Genomic DNA, 15,666 nt, shown 5'->3' on the forward strand with positions numbered 1-15,666 from the left:
CAACCTTAACCTCTGTTCACCTCAACCTCTCTCTAAATTTGTTTCCAGTAGTGGCCACTCACCATTCCAAAACAGTCCGGAAGAGTGGCTTCTTGTTTTAGAAAGGGAACCGTTTGTGTGTCCTTATAATGCGTCACAACTCACTAGGGATCGAGTTGCCCATTGTTGTGGCCTTCTAATGAACTTCTGGTAAATTGTGCTGAGCAACTGGTGGTGGAAATGGAAAGCTTATCTGCCTGATAATTACCAGAAAACCTGGAAATGAACATCGATGACGCCCAGAATGTTATCCTGAGATCAGTGCTACACTGGTGTGGGAGGGGAATGTTTTCTTTTGGATTCCGAAACAGCGTTTTATGAGCTACGTCCGCCTGTGGATAACTGGGCATATATATGTTTTCTGTAAAAGTCATTTGCAAAAGCTACCTTGGGTCCTCACTGTGGGGGGAGGGAGAGGGGGGGGTAAGCAATGGAAAATCCCATGGCCAGGAGCAAGCAGAAGAAGGCAGAAGAAGGCTTTTCCAGCCTCCCATAGATGGAGACTTTTGGGGAAGAGCTGCCAATCCTGGCTTAAGGAATTCCTGGGGATCCGAGGTGGAGCCTGGGAAGGAAGGTCTGAGGAGGGGAAGGAGCTCAGCGGGAATATGACCCCATCCAGCCCGCCTTCTGAATCTGCATTTTGTCTAGGAAGCTAAGCAGGGTTGGATGGGAGAGCACTGAGGAAGTCTGGGGTTGCTACTACCCAGAGGCAGGGGCTGGGTACTCTCTTCCCAGGGCCCTGTAAAACCTGGAACCGGCTCTGGATGGGACACACAGGTGCCTTATCACACACTGTCAATCTATGACTCCATAGTGCCACTCTGAACCCATGCCATCTGTGTGGCACAACAGGCCCACGAGGAAATGCAGTGTGGCTGTCCTTGGAATGGAGCCGATGGTTCTCACACATGGCTTCTCAATCCTTCAGCATGAGCTGGGTGTTGCGATGGGCTGTCTCCATCCCCTGCAAGGCTGTTACAAGAATCAGGGTTGTGCCCAGAGGGAAGGCAGAAATGCAGCAAAGAGGTCACCGGTGGACGTTCCACCTCTCATTGGAAAGCTGATGGCTCCTGGGATGCTGACAGAGCCATGTGGGGATCTCCCCCAGCATTTTGAAGAGAGAGATCACCTGTGGGTGGGCAGGGGACATGGCAAACTTAGATGGGGGGGGAATGCTTTCCCCTGGATAAGACGTTGCCAATCAAATCTGGTTTTTATTAATCCTGGAAGAGAAATCCAGGTGTTTTTTCTCTGTCCTTTTTTCCTTTCTAGGCCTGACAGCAAAATTTATTTATGTAATTGATCTAAAACATGTTCATGCTATATTTCCACACAAACAGGGACTCCATACGTTGGGGGGCTAGCTTTGATCCACAAAAACGTGCGTTGGAAAAGCTCGACCCTCTTTCCCCCACAGTGCAGTTGATTCAAATTAGGGCCCTGGGCAGTTGCTCTTCCCCTTAAAGAAATCATCTGGGAAACCAATCGATGGCTCCCCCACCATCATGGGCTCAAGAGAACAACAGAAAGATGAAAACCAAAATGTGAATTACCGATGCGCTGCATAAAACGGACTTGATTCTCTCACTTGCATAGTGATTGTGGTCTCATTTTGCAGGGAAACACAGCTCCATCTAGTGGCAACATGATGTCTAGTCCAGTATTAGGAGTAAAGGCAAAAGAGTCAGGTAGAACCAAGACCAACCAAATTCGTGGCTGGGTGTGAGCTTCTGTGAATCACTGCTCACTTCTTCCGATACAGCTAGAATGTGAGTCCATCTGTCCTTCTAGCTTGGGGACTGGAGGGATTTCAGTTACTGAATGACAACAGCAGGCATGGCTGAATTCGGTGTGACCTGCAAGAGGGGCTAGTGGGTATGACGGAATCAGCATTGGTTTTCGGCATATGGGATGCTTGCTTTAAAATCCTGGATTCACCAACTAGTTGATATGGTGTATCTCAACATTAATCAGCTTGAGCTCTCCAGTGCCCCTTCTGCTTCTGCCTCTCCATTGTGCTTGAGATATTTACAACTTCTCTCTGATCATGAAGTGGTTTATATCTCCCTATCTGGATATTGTTCCCAGCCTTTCACATAGAGGACAAATTGCAGGCCGGTTGTATAGAAAATTAAGTCATGAGCCATGCAGTGGGACTAATAAAGACAAACGTTCTTGAAGAGTGCCGCTTGGCAGCCTTAAGCATCCCTCCTCAAGGAGCATAGATGTCATTGCCTATTCCAGGTTTTGGAGTGGTAAGGCAGCGACATGCTGTCTGAAGCTCTGACCATGAGGCTGGGAGTTTGATCCCAGAAGCCGGCTCAAGGTTGACTCAGCCTTCCATCCTTCCGAGGTCGGTAAAATGAGTACCCAGCTTGCTGGGGGGTAAACGGTCATGACTGGGGAAGGCACTGGCAAACCACCCCGTATTGAGTCTGCCATGAAAACGCTAAGGGGAGGGGGTCACCCCAAGGGTCAGACATGACCCAGTGCTTGCAGAGGGGATACCTTTACCTTTAACTTTGCTGACCTTGGGCTTTGTTGATTCCTTTGTCAGAGGCTACGCCACAATGTTTCCCAGAATAGTGGGTAGCTACGTTGGTCTCTGCTAATTAAGTCAGACAATATTATCAGCGAGCACTTTCAATCAACAAAACTTGGTTATATTTGTTGAAAGGCTCTGACAGGCAGGTGAAATGCTTCTCTACTGGGGTCATCCTAAGCTGAATCATACCCTTCAAAGCACATGGATTTTAAAGGTCTATGAAAGGCCCAAGACTTCTTAGGATTGCATTGCGCATATCTCAAAAAATGGAGGTAGATAATTTTTAAGACTAGGCTGCAGAAGGCCATAAAGGTTAAAAACAGCACCTTAAACCTGATCTAGAACTCAATCGGCAACCAACACAGCTGCTGGTGAATAGGTTGAATATGGGTTTCCCATGGGGTCCTCGTAAAATGCAGCTGCATTTTGTACCAACTGTAACTTCCGGGTCAGGGTTAACGGAAGGTCCACACACATCAAGTTACAGTAGTCCAGCCTAGAGGTGACTGTTGCACGGTTCACTGTCACCAGGTGTTCTGGGGCCAGATAGGGTGCTAGTAGCTTTGCCTGGCATAGATGGAAAAACGCTTGGTGAATCCCTTTAGTGACCATATTCTAGGAGACATCCAGAATCACTCCTAAATTCTTGAAGGACTGTGCAGCAGAGCGCTGCACCCCCTGAAGGCAGGGAAGCTGTGCTTCCTCATCTGGTCCTTTCCTACCCAGCTACAGGATTCAGCTTCATGCAGCTTTGCTGAAGCCAATCTATCACGGCTCGCAAATAGTTCTAGTTCAAGGCATGACCTTTTGCGCACATGCACACTTCCTCTGACAATGAAATGGAAATTACCTGATGACATATTGCGATAGTAAATTAACAGTACATTAGTCAACAGCCTCACGAAAATATCCAACAAATATGCAGTATTAGGAAGTTCTTTAGCCGATTCAAGGGCCTGGCTAGAATAACAAGCAGAAATTATCAGTGTTTCGGGTTGCACTCCAGTTCAAAAAACATAGTAGAGGGAATAAAAATATCAAGGGTAACAATTAATGTTACCCTGCAGAGGCATTCCCAGTTGTACAGCAGCATAATTAAAAGAGACACAACATTAAAAAATGTCCCAGGAAAAGCCCCCAGTCCAGCATCCTCACCAGCATCGGCTTGTGCATCATCTAGGCCGGCCTTATCATAGAGAGGAAATCTCCTAGAGTGGTGTACTATTAAAGGACTTCCGCTTCCAGATTAAACGGAGGGGCTCTCTCCAGCCCAGCACCATGGAGTCGGCAGGGGGATAGAGCGTCCCCATAGCGCGGCGTTCCACCACAGAGACGAAGGCTAGCCATAAACCCGGATTGGCGGTCACTCTGCGCTCGCGACCCTCCACGGCACCTTTCCCGCATTACCGGAAGTCGCTCACGTCACTTTCACCACTTTCCCCAACCAGGAGTCCCGTATGAGCTACTTCCAATACCATCACTTCCGGCACAGCACCATAGAGCTGAAGGGGGACAGCGCGCCCGACATCCATCACAGAGACGAAGGCTTGGGTGCCCACCGCCATGCCCCTAGAGCGGCTTCAGAAGCCGCCTCTATCACCAGCGTCCGTTCCCCGGCCAGACTTCCGGCTTGAGTCCCTTCCGCTAGCGTCACTTCCGTTACCGGCGGCGTCCTTCCGTGCGGGGTCCGGTGCCAGTCGGGGCGCGTGGCCGAGGCGAGCGGCACTCCTGCCTGCCTGTCTGCCTCCCTGCGCGGCCTTCTCCCGCCCTCAGGCGCCGGCCTCTCCTTCCCGCCGCCGCCGCCATGGCGATGAGGCAGACCCCGCTGACGTGCTCCGGCCACACGCGGCCCGTGGTGGACCTGGCCTTCAGCGACGTCACCCCCTACGGCTTCTTCCTCATCAGCGCCTGCAAGGGTGGGTGGCTGGGCGGGCGGGCGAGGCTGGGCTCCCGGGCCGGGGCTGGGGAGGGGGAATGCTTACAGAGCCTGTGCTCGCGAAAAGGCCAGGCGCCCAAGCCAGGCCAGGCAGCAGGGGGAAGGGACCCGAAAGGGGGGCCATGGAAATCGGCTACAGCCCAACCTCTGGAGCAGGGGTAGTCAAACTGCGGCCCTCCAGATGTCCATGGACTACAATTCCCTGAAGCCCCTGCCAGCATTCGCTGGCAGGGGCTTCTGGGAATTGTAGTCCATGGACATCTGGAGGGCCGCAGTTTGACTACCCCTGCTCTGGAGTATTGAGCACAGAGAAGAGAAGAGTGTGGGAGAGGGGACACGGGTGCTCTCTCGAGAAGTCTTTGAAAGGTGGTCATTTGGAGCAGGGCGCAGAAAGGTTCCCGCTGGTGGCAGAGGACAGGATCTATAGTAAGGGGTTTAAACTACTTGTAAAATGATGGGGAAGAAAATCCCCATCAGAGTGGTTCAGTGGTGGAATCGGCTTCCTCCAGGGCTGATGAGTTCTGACTCACTGGCAGTCTTTAAATCAGGGGTAGTCAAACTTCGACCCTCTAGATGTCCATGGACTACAGCGTTTGCTGGCAGGGGCTCTTGGGAATTGTAGTCCATGGACATCTGGAGCGCCGCAGTTTGGCTACCCCTGCATAGTGGCTGGATAGATACTTTTGGATGCTTTAGGCTGATCCTGCATTGAGCAGGGGGTTGGACTGGATGGCGTCTTCCAACTCTAGGGTTCCATGATTCCACGATAGACGTAGGCGGAAAAATGTGCCATTTGTATCATTGATTTGATATATTGCTTTTGTAACCACCATGTGTCTTGGTCCACCATGTGTCTTGTGCATTTCAAAATGTAGCCTTATAGCTCTCCTCTCTATCCTCTGAATTCTAGTACTTTTAATTTCCTTGCGATGGTCTTGCAGGGCAGTTTCCGCTTGGTGGTGAATACTGGAGATCTTGGGAGTCACAGTGGAGGGGGGAGGGATAGGGCCATACAAAGAATGTTTGTGAGACCTCCATAAGATTTCTGGGAGACAACAAAAACTAAATGCTTTGTTGTAGAGTAAGCTTTTGCTGACTCATGCCATCCTATCCTATGCCATCCTGTATATGGGTCTTTCTGTAAGGTGTCTGACTGTTTTGTCTTCAGCAGGTTTACATGGTTACTCCTTTGTAAATTAGATAGTCCAGTTCTTTTTATTAGACAGTGAGAAGATCTTTGTTAGATAGTTCTGCCCCTGGTCAATAGTTTCTGTTGGTTGTTTGATTTGTAGGATTTTGTTTTTCCTAAACTTGCTTTGAGACATCTAGGTATAGAAGAAATGTTCTTAATAAGTATAACACTAGTGTTTTGTTTTGTTTTTTGCTTGCATTAAACCTGGAACCCCTAAAAAGGGAGTATGGAGGGAGGAAGAAAATCCCCTATGACCGCATTGTGCGAGTTGTTAAACTGTGAAGGTTTTTTGTGATGCATTTGGTAGTGTTCTGGATAGGTCAACCTTTTTCAACCTCTAGACCAGGTGTAGTCAAACTGCGGCCCTCCAGATGTCCATGGACTACAATTCCCAGGAGCCCCCTGCCAGCAAATGCTGACAGGGGCTTCTGGGAATTATAGTCCATGGACATCTGGAGGGCCGCAGTTTGACTACCCCTGCTTTAGACCATGGAGGAACCCCTGAAATATGTTTCAGACTTCGAGGAACCCTAGAAGGGATGACATGCCTATTCAGAGAATTGGGTGTGAAAGTAAGATTTGGGAGCCAGCCAGTCAATAATTTACCGTTTCAGTTGTGGAGAAAGAGACTAGGCCTGCAGAGCGACAGGGGAAGTGACGTCTAGTGATGTCAGCAGCTGCCCACACTTCTGGGAAAGGCTGTGTAACCCCTGGGGAACTCTCGCAAGACCCCGGGGTTCTTCGGAACCCTGGTTGGAAATCCCTGGCATAGGTTCATAATTAAAACTGCACATTAGTCCTCAGAGAGTTCAGCTGCCAGAGCAAGTTTTTCCTGTTCATAAATTTCTCCAGTGATGTACCAGTGAGATGTGGTGACTAGAGTGTCACACTAAGGTTGGGGACCAGGAAACTGGTCTTTGAGACAAGGAACAAAACCCATGTGTGTCATTCTGGGAGAAAGCATAGGTTCAAATATGTTGCAGAAAACGAAAGCAAAGCTTCTCTAACTAGCAGTGGTTTGAGGTTTTCTTCTGATGAGGGCAAACAACCCCCTCGCCTACCCCTGCCAGCAGATGAAGCCTCAGTGAAATAGACTGGTGAGGCTGCTGCAACCTGTACAGCGGCATTCTTCAGTCTATTGAAGTATAAATTCTGCAGAGGGATTTAGTACTGGGATCTTGGCCCCAGAGCCTTAGAATTCCCAGTTCATGTAGTGCTGTGCTGGGTTGCCTGACCCCAAGACAACCTGCTGGATCCTGCTGTGTTAAGACCGGTTTGCTCAGATACTTCGCATCCGCCTGTGATGTCGTACCTTACTGTTTGTTTGGCTCGTCTGCAGATGGAAAGCCGATGCTCCGCCAGGGAGACACAGGGGACTGGATCGGGACCTTTCTCGGACACAAAGGTGCTGTCTGGGGCGCCACTTTGAACCAGGACGCCACTAAAGCCGCGACCGCAGCCGCAGATTTCACAGCGTAAGTGAACGTTCTGTGGCTGACCCACAGGCCTTGCCCCTGTTTCTGCATTCTGCCTTTTCTTGTTGCTGTAACCCATCTGGATGTTGCCCTGTTTTGGTCTCTCAGGTTCTTTAGGACTGAAGTGAACCTTTGCCGTGGCATCGGAGAGAGGGCTGCCTTTCCTGGATGTTGCTGAAAGCCAGGGTATCTCTAACATTGGGCCCTTCACATTTTAAATACCCCGTTCTTGTGTTTCAGCAAACTGTGGGATGCTGTTTCAGGAGATGAGCTGCTCACTTTGGCTCACAAGCACATTGTCAAATCAGTGGACTTCACTCAGGTATGGTAGAAACCTCCTTCTTTCTAAGCTTGAGAGCCTCCCCTAGTTTTATTCTCCTTTGCTAAGGCTTCATATGGAGAGCATCCAGCGTTGTGGGGAAGAAAAAACCCTAAACCAGGGGTAGTCAAACTGCGGCCCTCCAGATGTTCATGGACTCCAATTCCCATGAGCCCCTGCCAGCATTTTCTGGCTACCTCTGCCCTAGACGCTAGCTTTTTCTGAACACAATGCAATAGGATTCTGAAGTAGAGGGGTGGCTTTAATAGAACATGCTCTTCTATTCCTAATGGCTGAATCTGATGGTTTTTGTTTTGCGTTCTAGGACAGCAATTACCTGTTGACGGGGGGACAAGACAAGCTGCTGCGTATCTATGACTTAAATAAGCCAGAGGCAGGTGGGTTGCACCATTTCCTTAGTTGTTGGAGCTGTTACCCATCAAAAGTTGTGTTTGTGTATCTGTATTTCTTGGAAGTAATAGCCTGAATAGCCCAAACTATCTCAAGCTTTTCAGAGCTTGAAAGCTAAGGTTAAAAGAACACGGGAAGCCATGGTGGATCAGGCCAGTGGCCCATCCAATCCGTGTCACACAGTGGCCTAAATCCAGGCGCCATCTGGAGGACCACCAGCAAGGCCATAAGAACATAAGAGAAGCCATGTTGGATCTGACCAATGGTCCATCCAGTCCATGTCACACAGTGACCAAAGCCCAGATACCATCAGGAGATCCACCAGTGGGGCCAGAACTCCAGGAGCCCTCCCACTGTTGCTTCCCCCTCCCCCCTGAGCACCAAGAATACAGAGCATCACTGCCTCAGACAGAGCATTCCCTCTATAAGAACATAAGAGAAGCCATGTTGGATCAGGCCAAAGGTCCATCCAGTCCTACGTTTTGTGACACAAAAAAATCCAGGTGCCATCAGGAGGTTTCCCAGTGGGGCCATAAGAACGTAAGAGAAGCCATGTTAGATCAAGCCAATGGCCCATTCAGTCCTACACTTTGTGACACAGAGTGGCCAAAACCCTGGTGTCATCAGGAGGTCCACCAGCAAAGTTAGAACCTCAAAACCCTGCCCACTGTGGTCTTCCAAGCACTAAGAAGACAGCATCACTGCGACAGGCAGAGCTGTCAATTAAAGTTTGCATAGTCATAAAGTTGCATTATTTTAGTAATTTTTTTCTGCTGTTCTAGGGGTTCTTGGTGAAATGCCAGGGAGAGTAGAGTTTTTCTTAAAGTGATCTCCTCTGATTTTCAGACCCTGAAATGGTGAGTGGCCACACATCTGGCATTAAAAAGGCTCTGTGGAGCAGCGACGACAGGCAGATCCTTTCTGCCGATGATAAAACTGTCAGGTGAGAATCACAGGCTTTCTTAGAGTATTTTCTTCCTCAAGTTAACTTAATTCTGTTTTAAGTCAGAATTGGGCTGTGGCTCAACCCTAGCCCAGCGTTTCTCAACTTTTTGTCATTGAGAAACCCCTGAAGGATTCTTCAGGCTTTAAGGCACCCCAGAAGCGGAGCAATTGTGCAGAATATGGTTGGGAAGCAGAGCTGTGTACACCCCCATCCCCAGGCCCATCATTGGCCATTTTGAGAGGAGAGGACAGGTTGACATGACCATATATGGTCATATCACCTGACAAAAATATATTTTAAAAATCCATTCACTCCCATCCATTCAGGAAACCCTTGCAGGGCTATCAAGAAACCCCAGGATTTCGAGAAACCCTGGTTGAGAAAGCTTGCCTTGGCCTTTTGATCATTACGCATCCATGCCTTCCCATTACAGGCTCTGGGACCGAAGTACATTCACTGAAGTGAAGGCCATCAATGTGGCCATGTCTGTGAGCAGCATGGAGTACGTCCCGGAAGGGGAGATACTGGTGATTACCTACGGAAGGACCATCGCCTTTCACAGTGCAGAAACGTAAGGGTTTTTTTGAACTTGATGTTTAAAGAACCTTTAAGCAGGACTGACTTGGCTTAGGCTGGACTGCTGGGAAAAAGGCTCTTTGTGTTGCCATGTCAGATTGTGCTTGTCCTTTCAGGTTGGCTTCGAAACCATGATGTTATCGAAGGCTTTAATGGCTGGAATCCAAAGTTTGTTTAGGTTTTTTCGGGATTTGGGTCTGTGGTCCGGCAGTCTTTATTCCTAATATTACTCCTACATCTGTGGCTGGTCTCTTCAGAGACATGTCTTCTCTCAGTGGCAACTGGCAATTGGGGAATATTCATTGTGGTCAGCTTTTACCTATTTGGGGGAGGGGCGTGTATGTGGCTGGATTTGTTTTGGGTTTTTTTCAGTATAGGCAGCCAGGTTTTGTGTATTTTCAAAAGAAAGCCATTGAAATTCACAAACACACAGTTTCAACAAAAAGGAAGGAAGCTTGGAAATAAACAAAACCTACCAGCCAACCACAGTGAATATTCCCCAATTGCCAGCAGCCCCTGAGTAAAGATGTGTGTCTGAAGATGCCAGCCATGGATGCAGGTGAAGTGTTAGGAGGAAAGACTTCTAGACCATGGCCATAATCCCCAGGGAAAAAACACCAACAACATGCATTCACGTTATAACATATATTTGTTGCTGTAATTCTCCCTGCGAATAGTTGTTTTCAGTACAAACTGAACAACTTGCATCAGGTGTTTTGGTGCAAGGTAAAAATTTGGGGAAATCTTTAGCTCAGCTCCCCAGCAGAAAATTCCCTTGAGTCTGATTCAGGTTAGTGGACAGTCAACCTTCTTGTCTGGAAAACTTTAATGACATTTTCATGAGCATTCTTCAGTGGCTAAGGTCAAGTTTCAGTCCGCAGCCCTTAGGTATCCTAAAACACAATGCATCAAGTTAAAACACTGTCACTTCAGTGAAGTTTATTTTCGTTAACATTTGCTCATTTTTGTATTGCAAGCTTGTCTTTTTTTTATATATACAAGTTTTTTTTTATTTTCATAAAGATAGAAATATAGAATGCAATACGAGTTATTAATACAAAGAACAGTAAAATATAAAATATAATCATCATTTGAAAATGTACGACCCCACATTAACTACACAGTGATATAAACTTTTGCCCAAAACTGAGTCTAAGAGCCATCCACATTTCCACTACATTTTAAAAAAAGGCCTATTTAGATAAACGTTTTCTACAGATCAGTGTGAGCTTTGGCCCTATAACAATACACTAATAAAGAAAAAAGAAAAAATAAGGGGGGAAAACCCCGTTTTATATTTCCAACACTATCGATTATATTACCTATATGCCTACAAAAGAAAAGAAACAAGAGAGAAAAAAACACTGCTTCCCCTTTTTCATAAAAATATAAATATAAATATAGAGCTTGTCTTTTTTTGAAAGACCCATCTGTCACGTAAGCCAAATTCATAGATGCTGCAAACTAGGCAGGGGAATGTAGGTGACATTATTTTGAACCAAACTCCCACCTTTGTGTGTGTGTTCTTTCCTCCACCCCTCCCCTTCTCTGTGTGTTTGTTTCATTCTATAAAATTCAGTTTGGGGGACTCGTCTAATGCCTATCTTTTGCCCTCTCTCCAGCCTGGAGCAGATTAAATCATTTGAAGCGCCCGCAACCATCAATTCAGCATCGCTTCACCCCGAGAAAGAGTGTCTAGTAGCAGGTGGCGAAGACTTTAAACTTTATAAGTACGATTATAATTCCGGAGAAGAGCTAGGTAGGTGACAAGACCCTGGTGAGAAGATCCTCAGAACACTTTCCGCTAACTTAACTCAGTGCTCATTCGGGGGTTTATTTTAATCCTTGTGTCGGCCTTGAAGGTGCGTCGGGATTGACAGTGGAAACAAATTTTCCTAGACCTGTTGACATAAAGGGAAGCATTTTTCCTTTGTGCCTTGACTGAATTGGCTTACGTAAAGTTGATAAAGAGCCTCTTGTGGCGCAGAGTGGTAAGGCAGCTGTCTGAAAGCTTTGCCCATAAGGCTGGGAGTTCAATCCCAGCAGCCGGCTCAAGGTTGACTCAGCCTTCCATCCTTCCGAGGTCGGTAAAATGAGTACCCAGCTTGCTGGGGGGTAAACGGTCATGACTGGGGAAGGCACTGGCAAACCACCCCGTATTGAGTCTGCCATGAAAACGCTAGAGGGCGTCACCCCAAGGGTCAGACATGACTCGGTGCTTGCACAGGGGATACCTTTACCTTTAAAGTTGATAACTGTTTTGGATCCATTGTGGGATGGTAGGTGAATTTCCTCCAGGCCAGGCTGGATTCAGAGATTTTGGGTGGGGGAGATTGCTGGGGTATGAAATCAGGGTCACTGTGAGTGGGCAAGTAGTTGTGAAGTTCCTGCATTCTGCAGAGAGTTGGACTAGATGAGCCTGGAGGTCCCTTCCAACTCTGCTATCCTATGGATGTAAGAGCTCAAATTCACATGGCCCTGGATGCTTTTATAGAGGCTGTTCTGCAGTGTCAGAGCAGTGGGCTTTCCTATGATGAGCTATATTTTTACTTGGATCTACTTTCTGGAGGGCCAGAGTTGGTAAGCACATGCCATGTATCACAATCTTCAAGTTACTTCAGGCCAGGGAAAGATGGACAACCATGCCTGTTCCTCCATCTCTCACCTTCCTACTACATCTCTCACCTTCCTACCACAAGTCTTTAATCTACACCTTTTATTCAAGTGTTGGAGAAGGCAGAAAAGTGGGGGGCGGGGGACGGGAAACACACTCAATGTTTCTGCTGTTTCTGGGCATGTGTCCAGCTGCACACGGTGCCAGAATTCCTCCTCTTCCTCATGCGGATGATTTATTGCCTCTGACCATGGAGGTTCCTTTTAACCATCAAGGACGGTAGCCGTAGATAGACCACTGAATGCCAGTTTTCACCCCCAGGGCAAGCCACAAGCCATGAACTCCTTTCTAAGTTTACGTAGCTGAATTTTTTACAATTCTTGCACGTAGGGGTGTGTTTGTGCCCAGTGCACACTGCCAGTCACGTCCCTGGCCTGTAATTTCACGAATGCCTCACCCTCTTCCCTGCAGAATCGTACAAGGGGCATTTTGGGCCCATTCACTGTGTCAGATTCAGCCCAGATGGAGAACTGTACGCCAGTGGCTCCGAGGATGGAACGCTACGACTGTGGCAGACGACAGTCGGCAAAACATATGGCCTCTGGAAATGTGTGATTCCCGGTAAGGACAAATATGCGTTGGATGGAACCAAACGGCATCTAAACATATTTCTGAAAAGACTTTCCCTAAGTTGAGTTTATTGTTTGTAAATTGCATTGAAAAAATGTTCTTTCTGGTTTTTAGATTCCCTGTCGGCTCCCTTTCCCATTAGCAGGCTTGGCGAAACAGTCAAAGTAAAGAAGCGATCCAAGGCTGAGGATTATTCTTGCTGCAGCTGATTTTGATAGGCAGGACATTGATTGTGATAACCCCAGGTTTCCACCCCCTATTAGCCTGAGCAGCCCCAGTTAAAGAAGGCGGGACTCCCCTTGTTCCCCCAGGAAAAGGCGGGCTTCTCCAGTCACACGGAAAGCACACAAAGTGTCTTGCACCCAAGTGTACATGGCATCATCCACGCCCAGTTGACCAAGGCCAGGCCCTCGATAGCATTCCCCCTGCCCCCCTCTCATGAGTTCAGCCTCTGGGAGAATTTGATCATTCCACTGGAGCTCCAGAGGGGGCAACGGTCTTTCCCCTCCTGCCTGAATGGACTTGGCCACAACCTAGGGAACTGGCTGCTTCCACCCAGTAGTCTTTGTTGGTAGGCCAGGGTGTAAAAATCGGGGGGGGGGGGGCAGAGTTGATTGTGGCATGGTATTGGGGGGGGGGCAGGCTGTCTTCTCAGCTCCTGTCTTTTTTCCCAGCCTATATGAGGCAAAGCCACCATAGTAATAGTAAAAGTGGGGGGAGGGAGTTAAAGAAGGGCGAAGCCTGGAAAATTATTTCAGGAGCTGCTCCATGGTCAAAAGGTTGAAAAGGCATTCTCAGGCCTGTCCCCTCTTCCCCATGACATGAACCAGTGACAGTGGACATTAGCAGGTTACAGTTGGCACCCCATTAATACCTTACGTTATGAAAACCATCACCATCTGATCATGGAAGGCTGACAAAAAGGCAGATTCTGACAGCTGTGTTCAAGGTGAACACTGATATGATGTTGCTTAACTAAGTGTATCTTCTGAAATGTGTGAGGAATACAGACCACAAGTAAAAGAGACCTTATGTGACACGGGGAGCATTTATTCCACCCTGCCATTCTCCCGCTAGAAAATTAACATACCGGGGCGAAGCCAAACTAGCAACTTTCTTTCTGACATCTAGCTGAAGGGATTGTTTTGTTTTGTTCCAAGATGTGTTAAGTTTTAGGAGTCTTCACCTGTAGTCTGGCCTTCCATCTCAGGAGCTGGTGACCTTCGTTGTTGGGGATCCTTTCTTCTCGCTGCCGTAAAAGTTAACCGTGTAAAACCAATAGGCAATGGGAAAACGCTGCAGTTTTCTTAGATTATACTAGTTTGGGGCAATTAGAAGAACCATCACCAATTGCAAGAAAACATTTTGGGTCCAGTGGCACCTTGAAGACCAACAAAGTTTATTTTTCAAAGTGTGCGGGCACACAAAAGCTTCTACCCAGAATGAAACTTAGTCGGTCTTCAAGGTGCCACAGAACTCAAACTTGCTTCTGTTGCTGCCGATCAACATGGCCACCCCCTTGAATCTGTCTGCAGGGAACTGTGTGATGTTACTGGTAACGCCTTGGTTTAATTGCCCAGCAGGGCTCTGAGGAGTTCTCAAGGTCCACACGATACTGTACAAGCCTTCTATAATAAAATATGGCTCTTTTTTGTCCATAGAAGAAGAAGGCGGAGAGCTGGTGAAACCGAAGACCAGCCTTCCCGGAACTGCAGAAGAAGAACTAGGTAAATGAACGGTTCAGCCTGAGTTTGACCAGTAGAGGGAGCTGAGCACAAAGATCCAGTCTGAAACTCCCAAGTGCTCCTGGCTGGAGTGGTGGTACTTGGGGGCCAGATTCCACAGCAGTAGCTTTTACGCTGGGGCTTTGTGACCCTTGCAAAGCCCCTCTGAAAGTCAAGGGGAGGGAAGCAGGTGGGAGGGAGCGGGAAGCAGAAGAGACAGACAAGCCACTGGCTATTCTTTGGAGAGCTGACAACAGTGAGGTGGTTTCCATACTATTTAAAGGGGTGACTTCCCCTATGCTGGGTGCTGTTACCCTTTAAACAGAGGCTTTGTTTATTTACACACACTCTCTCTCGATTTTTATCCTGCCACTCATACAATTCAATTTAAAACCAATCCAATAACAGCATCAACTACAGATTTAGAGATGGCTAAGTGCACTTTGCAGCTGGCAAACTTTAAAGCCACTAACAATAAGTGTCCTTTGAAATCAGCCATTTAACTTCAGCGTGGATGATATTTTAAAACACAAACAAACCGAACCTTGTGAGTTTTTAATAATTTCATTGAATCCTTATCTAAAGCTGACCTGGGTCCCGCTATTAACTGGATGCCTCTAGCAGAGACGGCCATTTGAGAGTTTCCCTCCAAAGTAACTCCCTCTCCGTTCTCTCGCAGAAGACCTTGGCTCTGATAATTCGGACCCCATCTACAGCACGACCCCCGAAGTCCAGGCTTGAGGCGCCCGGCCGCCAACGGCAACACACGGACATTTTGAGACGGAAATCAAGAACGCAGCAGCAGCCTCCCTGGGGGGCGCACTAGACCCCAGGCCGAGATGGGCAGAAATTGACGAGAACGCATGGCGCTGGTTGACTTGAAAGAGAGCGGGGCGAGTCGAGCGGTGGCGGGATTTGCCGTCTTCCAGCAACCGCTGCCTTTTGCTATTTCCCCCCCCCCTGAATGCGATACAGTGGCGGAGATGCCAGTTCCTCCCACTTCAGTTATAACTCATTTTAGCGTTTATTATCGAGGAGAAAATGCGACGGCTTCTAGTAGAGTGCGTGAAATGAGGGGGGGAGAGAGTCGGCCGAGGACGGGGGTTTAAATCTTTTTTTTTAAAAAAAAAATCCCCGATCTTTGGCTTTGTTGTGGGTTTCATTTGTTGTATGTTGTTTCTGTTCCCAACGGCCTAAATAAAATGCCTTTGTCGCAGTCACCAGCGCCCGAAGGAGGCTTAGACAAGGGAGAAGTCAGA

The 15,666-nt window shown here is 47.9% G+C and overlaps 2 protein-coding genes across 2 annotated transcripts in view; one reads left to right on the top strand and one right to left on the bottom strand.

Annotated features, from left to right (window-relative positions):
* Nucleotides 1–3,762, bottom strand: part of EPS8 (EGFR pathway substrate 8, signaling adaptor) — a 172,542-nt gene extending 168,780 nt beyond the window's left edge. Inside the window, exon 1 of the mRNA XM_077340713.1 lies at nucleotides 3,740–3,762. The gene's annotated coding sequence lies outside the window, so the exon portion shown is untranslated. The remainder of the gene's footprint in view (nucleotides 1–3,739) is intronic.
* Nucleotides 3,763–4,220: 458 nt separating this feature from the next.
* STRAP (serine/threonine kinase receptor associated protein) lies at nucleotides 4,221–15,666 on the top strand. The gene is made up of 10 exons (XM_077340716.1): nucleotides 4,221–4,500; nucleotides 7,052–7,187; nucleotides 7,428–7,509; nucleotides 7,832–7,904; nucleotides 8,764–8,860; nucleotides 9,297–9,434; nucleotides 11,062–11,198; nucleotides 12,525–12,674; nucleotides 14,345–14,410; nucleotides 15,087–15,666. Exons 1-10 carry the CDS (start codon nucleotides 4,389–4,391, stop codon nucleotides 15,146–15,148), a joined length of 1,053 nt encoding a protein of 350 aa, XP_077196831.1. The 5' UTR covers nucleotides 4,221–4,388; the 3' UTR covers nucleotides 15,149–15,666.

Source organism: Paroedura picta, chromosome 5 (genome assembly GCF_049243985.1).
Source record: "Paroedura picta isolate Pp20150507F chromosome 5, Ppicta_v3.0, whole genome shotgun sequence".
NCBI classification, from domain to species: domain Eukaryota; kingdom Metazoa; phylum Chordata; class Lepidosauria; order Squamata; family Gekkonidae; genus Paroedura; species Paroedura picta.

Bases quoted from the DNA above. Each gene is read 5' to 3' on its own strand.
- STRAP (XM_077340716.1), top strand. From the start codon at position 4,389: ATGGCGATGAGGCAGACCCCGCTGACGTGCTCCGGCCACACGCGGCCC. The intron at 4,501-7,051 runs GTGGGTGGCTGG...GCTCGTCTGCAG, and splicing joins CCTCATCAGCGCCTGCAAGG to ATGGAAAGCCGATGCTCCGC. The intron at 8,861-9,296 runs GTGAGAATCACA...TTCCCATTACAG, and splicing joins GCCGATGATAAAACTGTCAG to GCTCTGGGACCGAAGTACAT.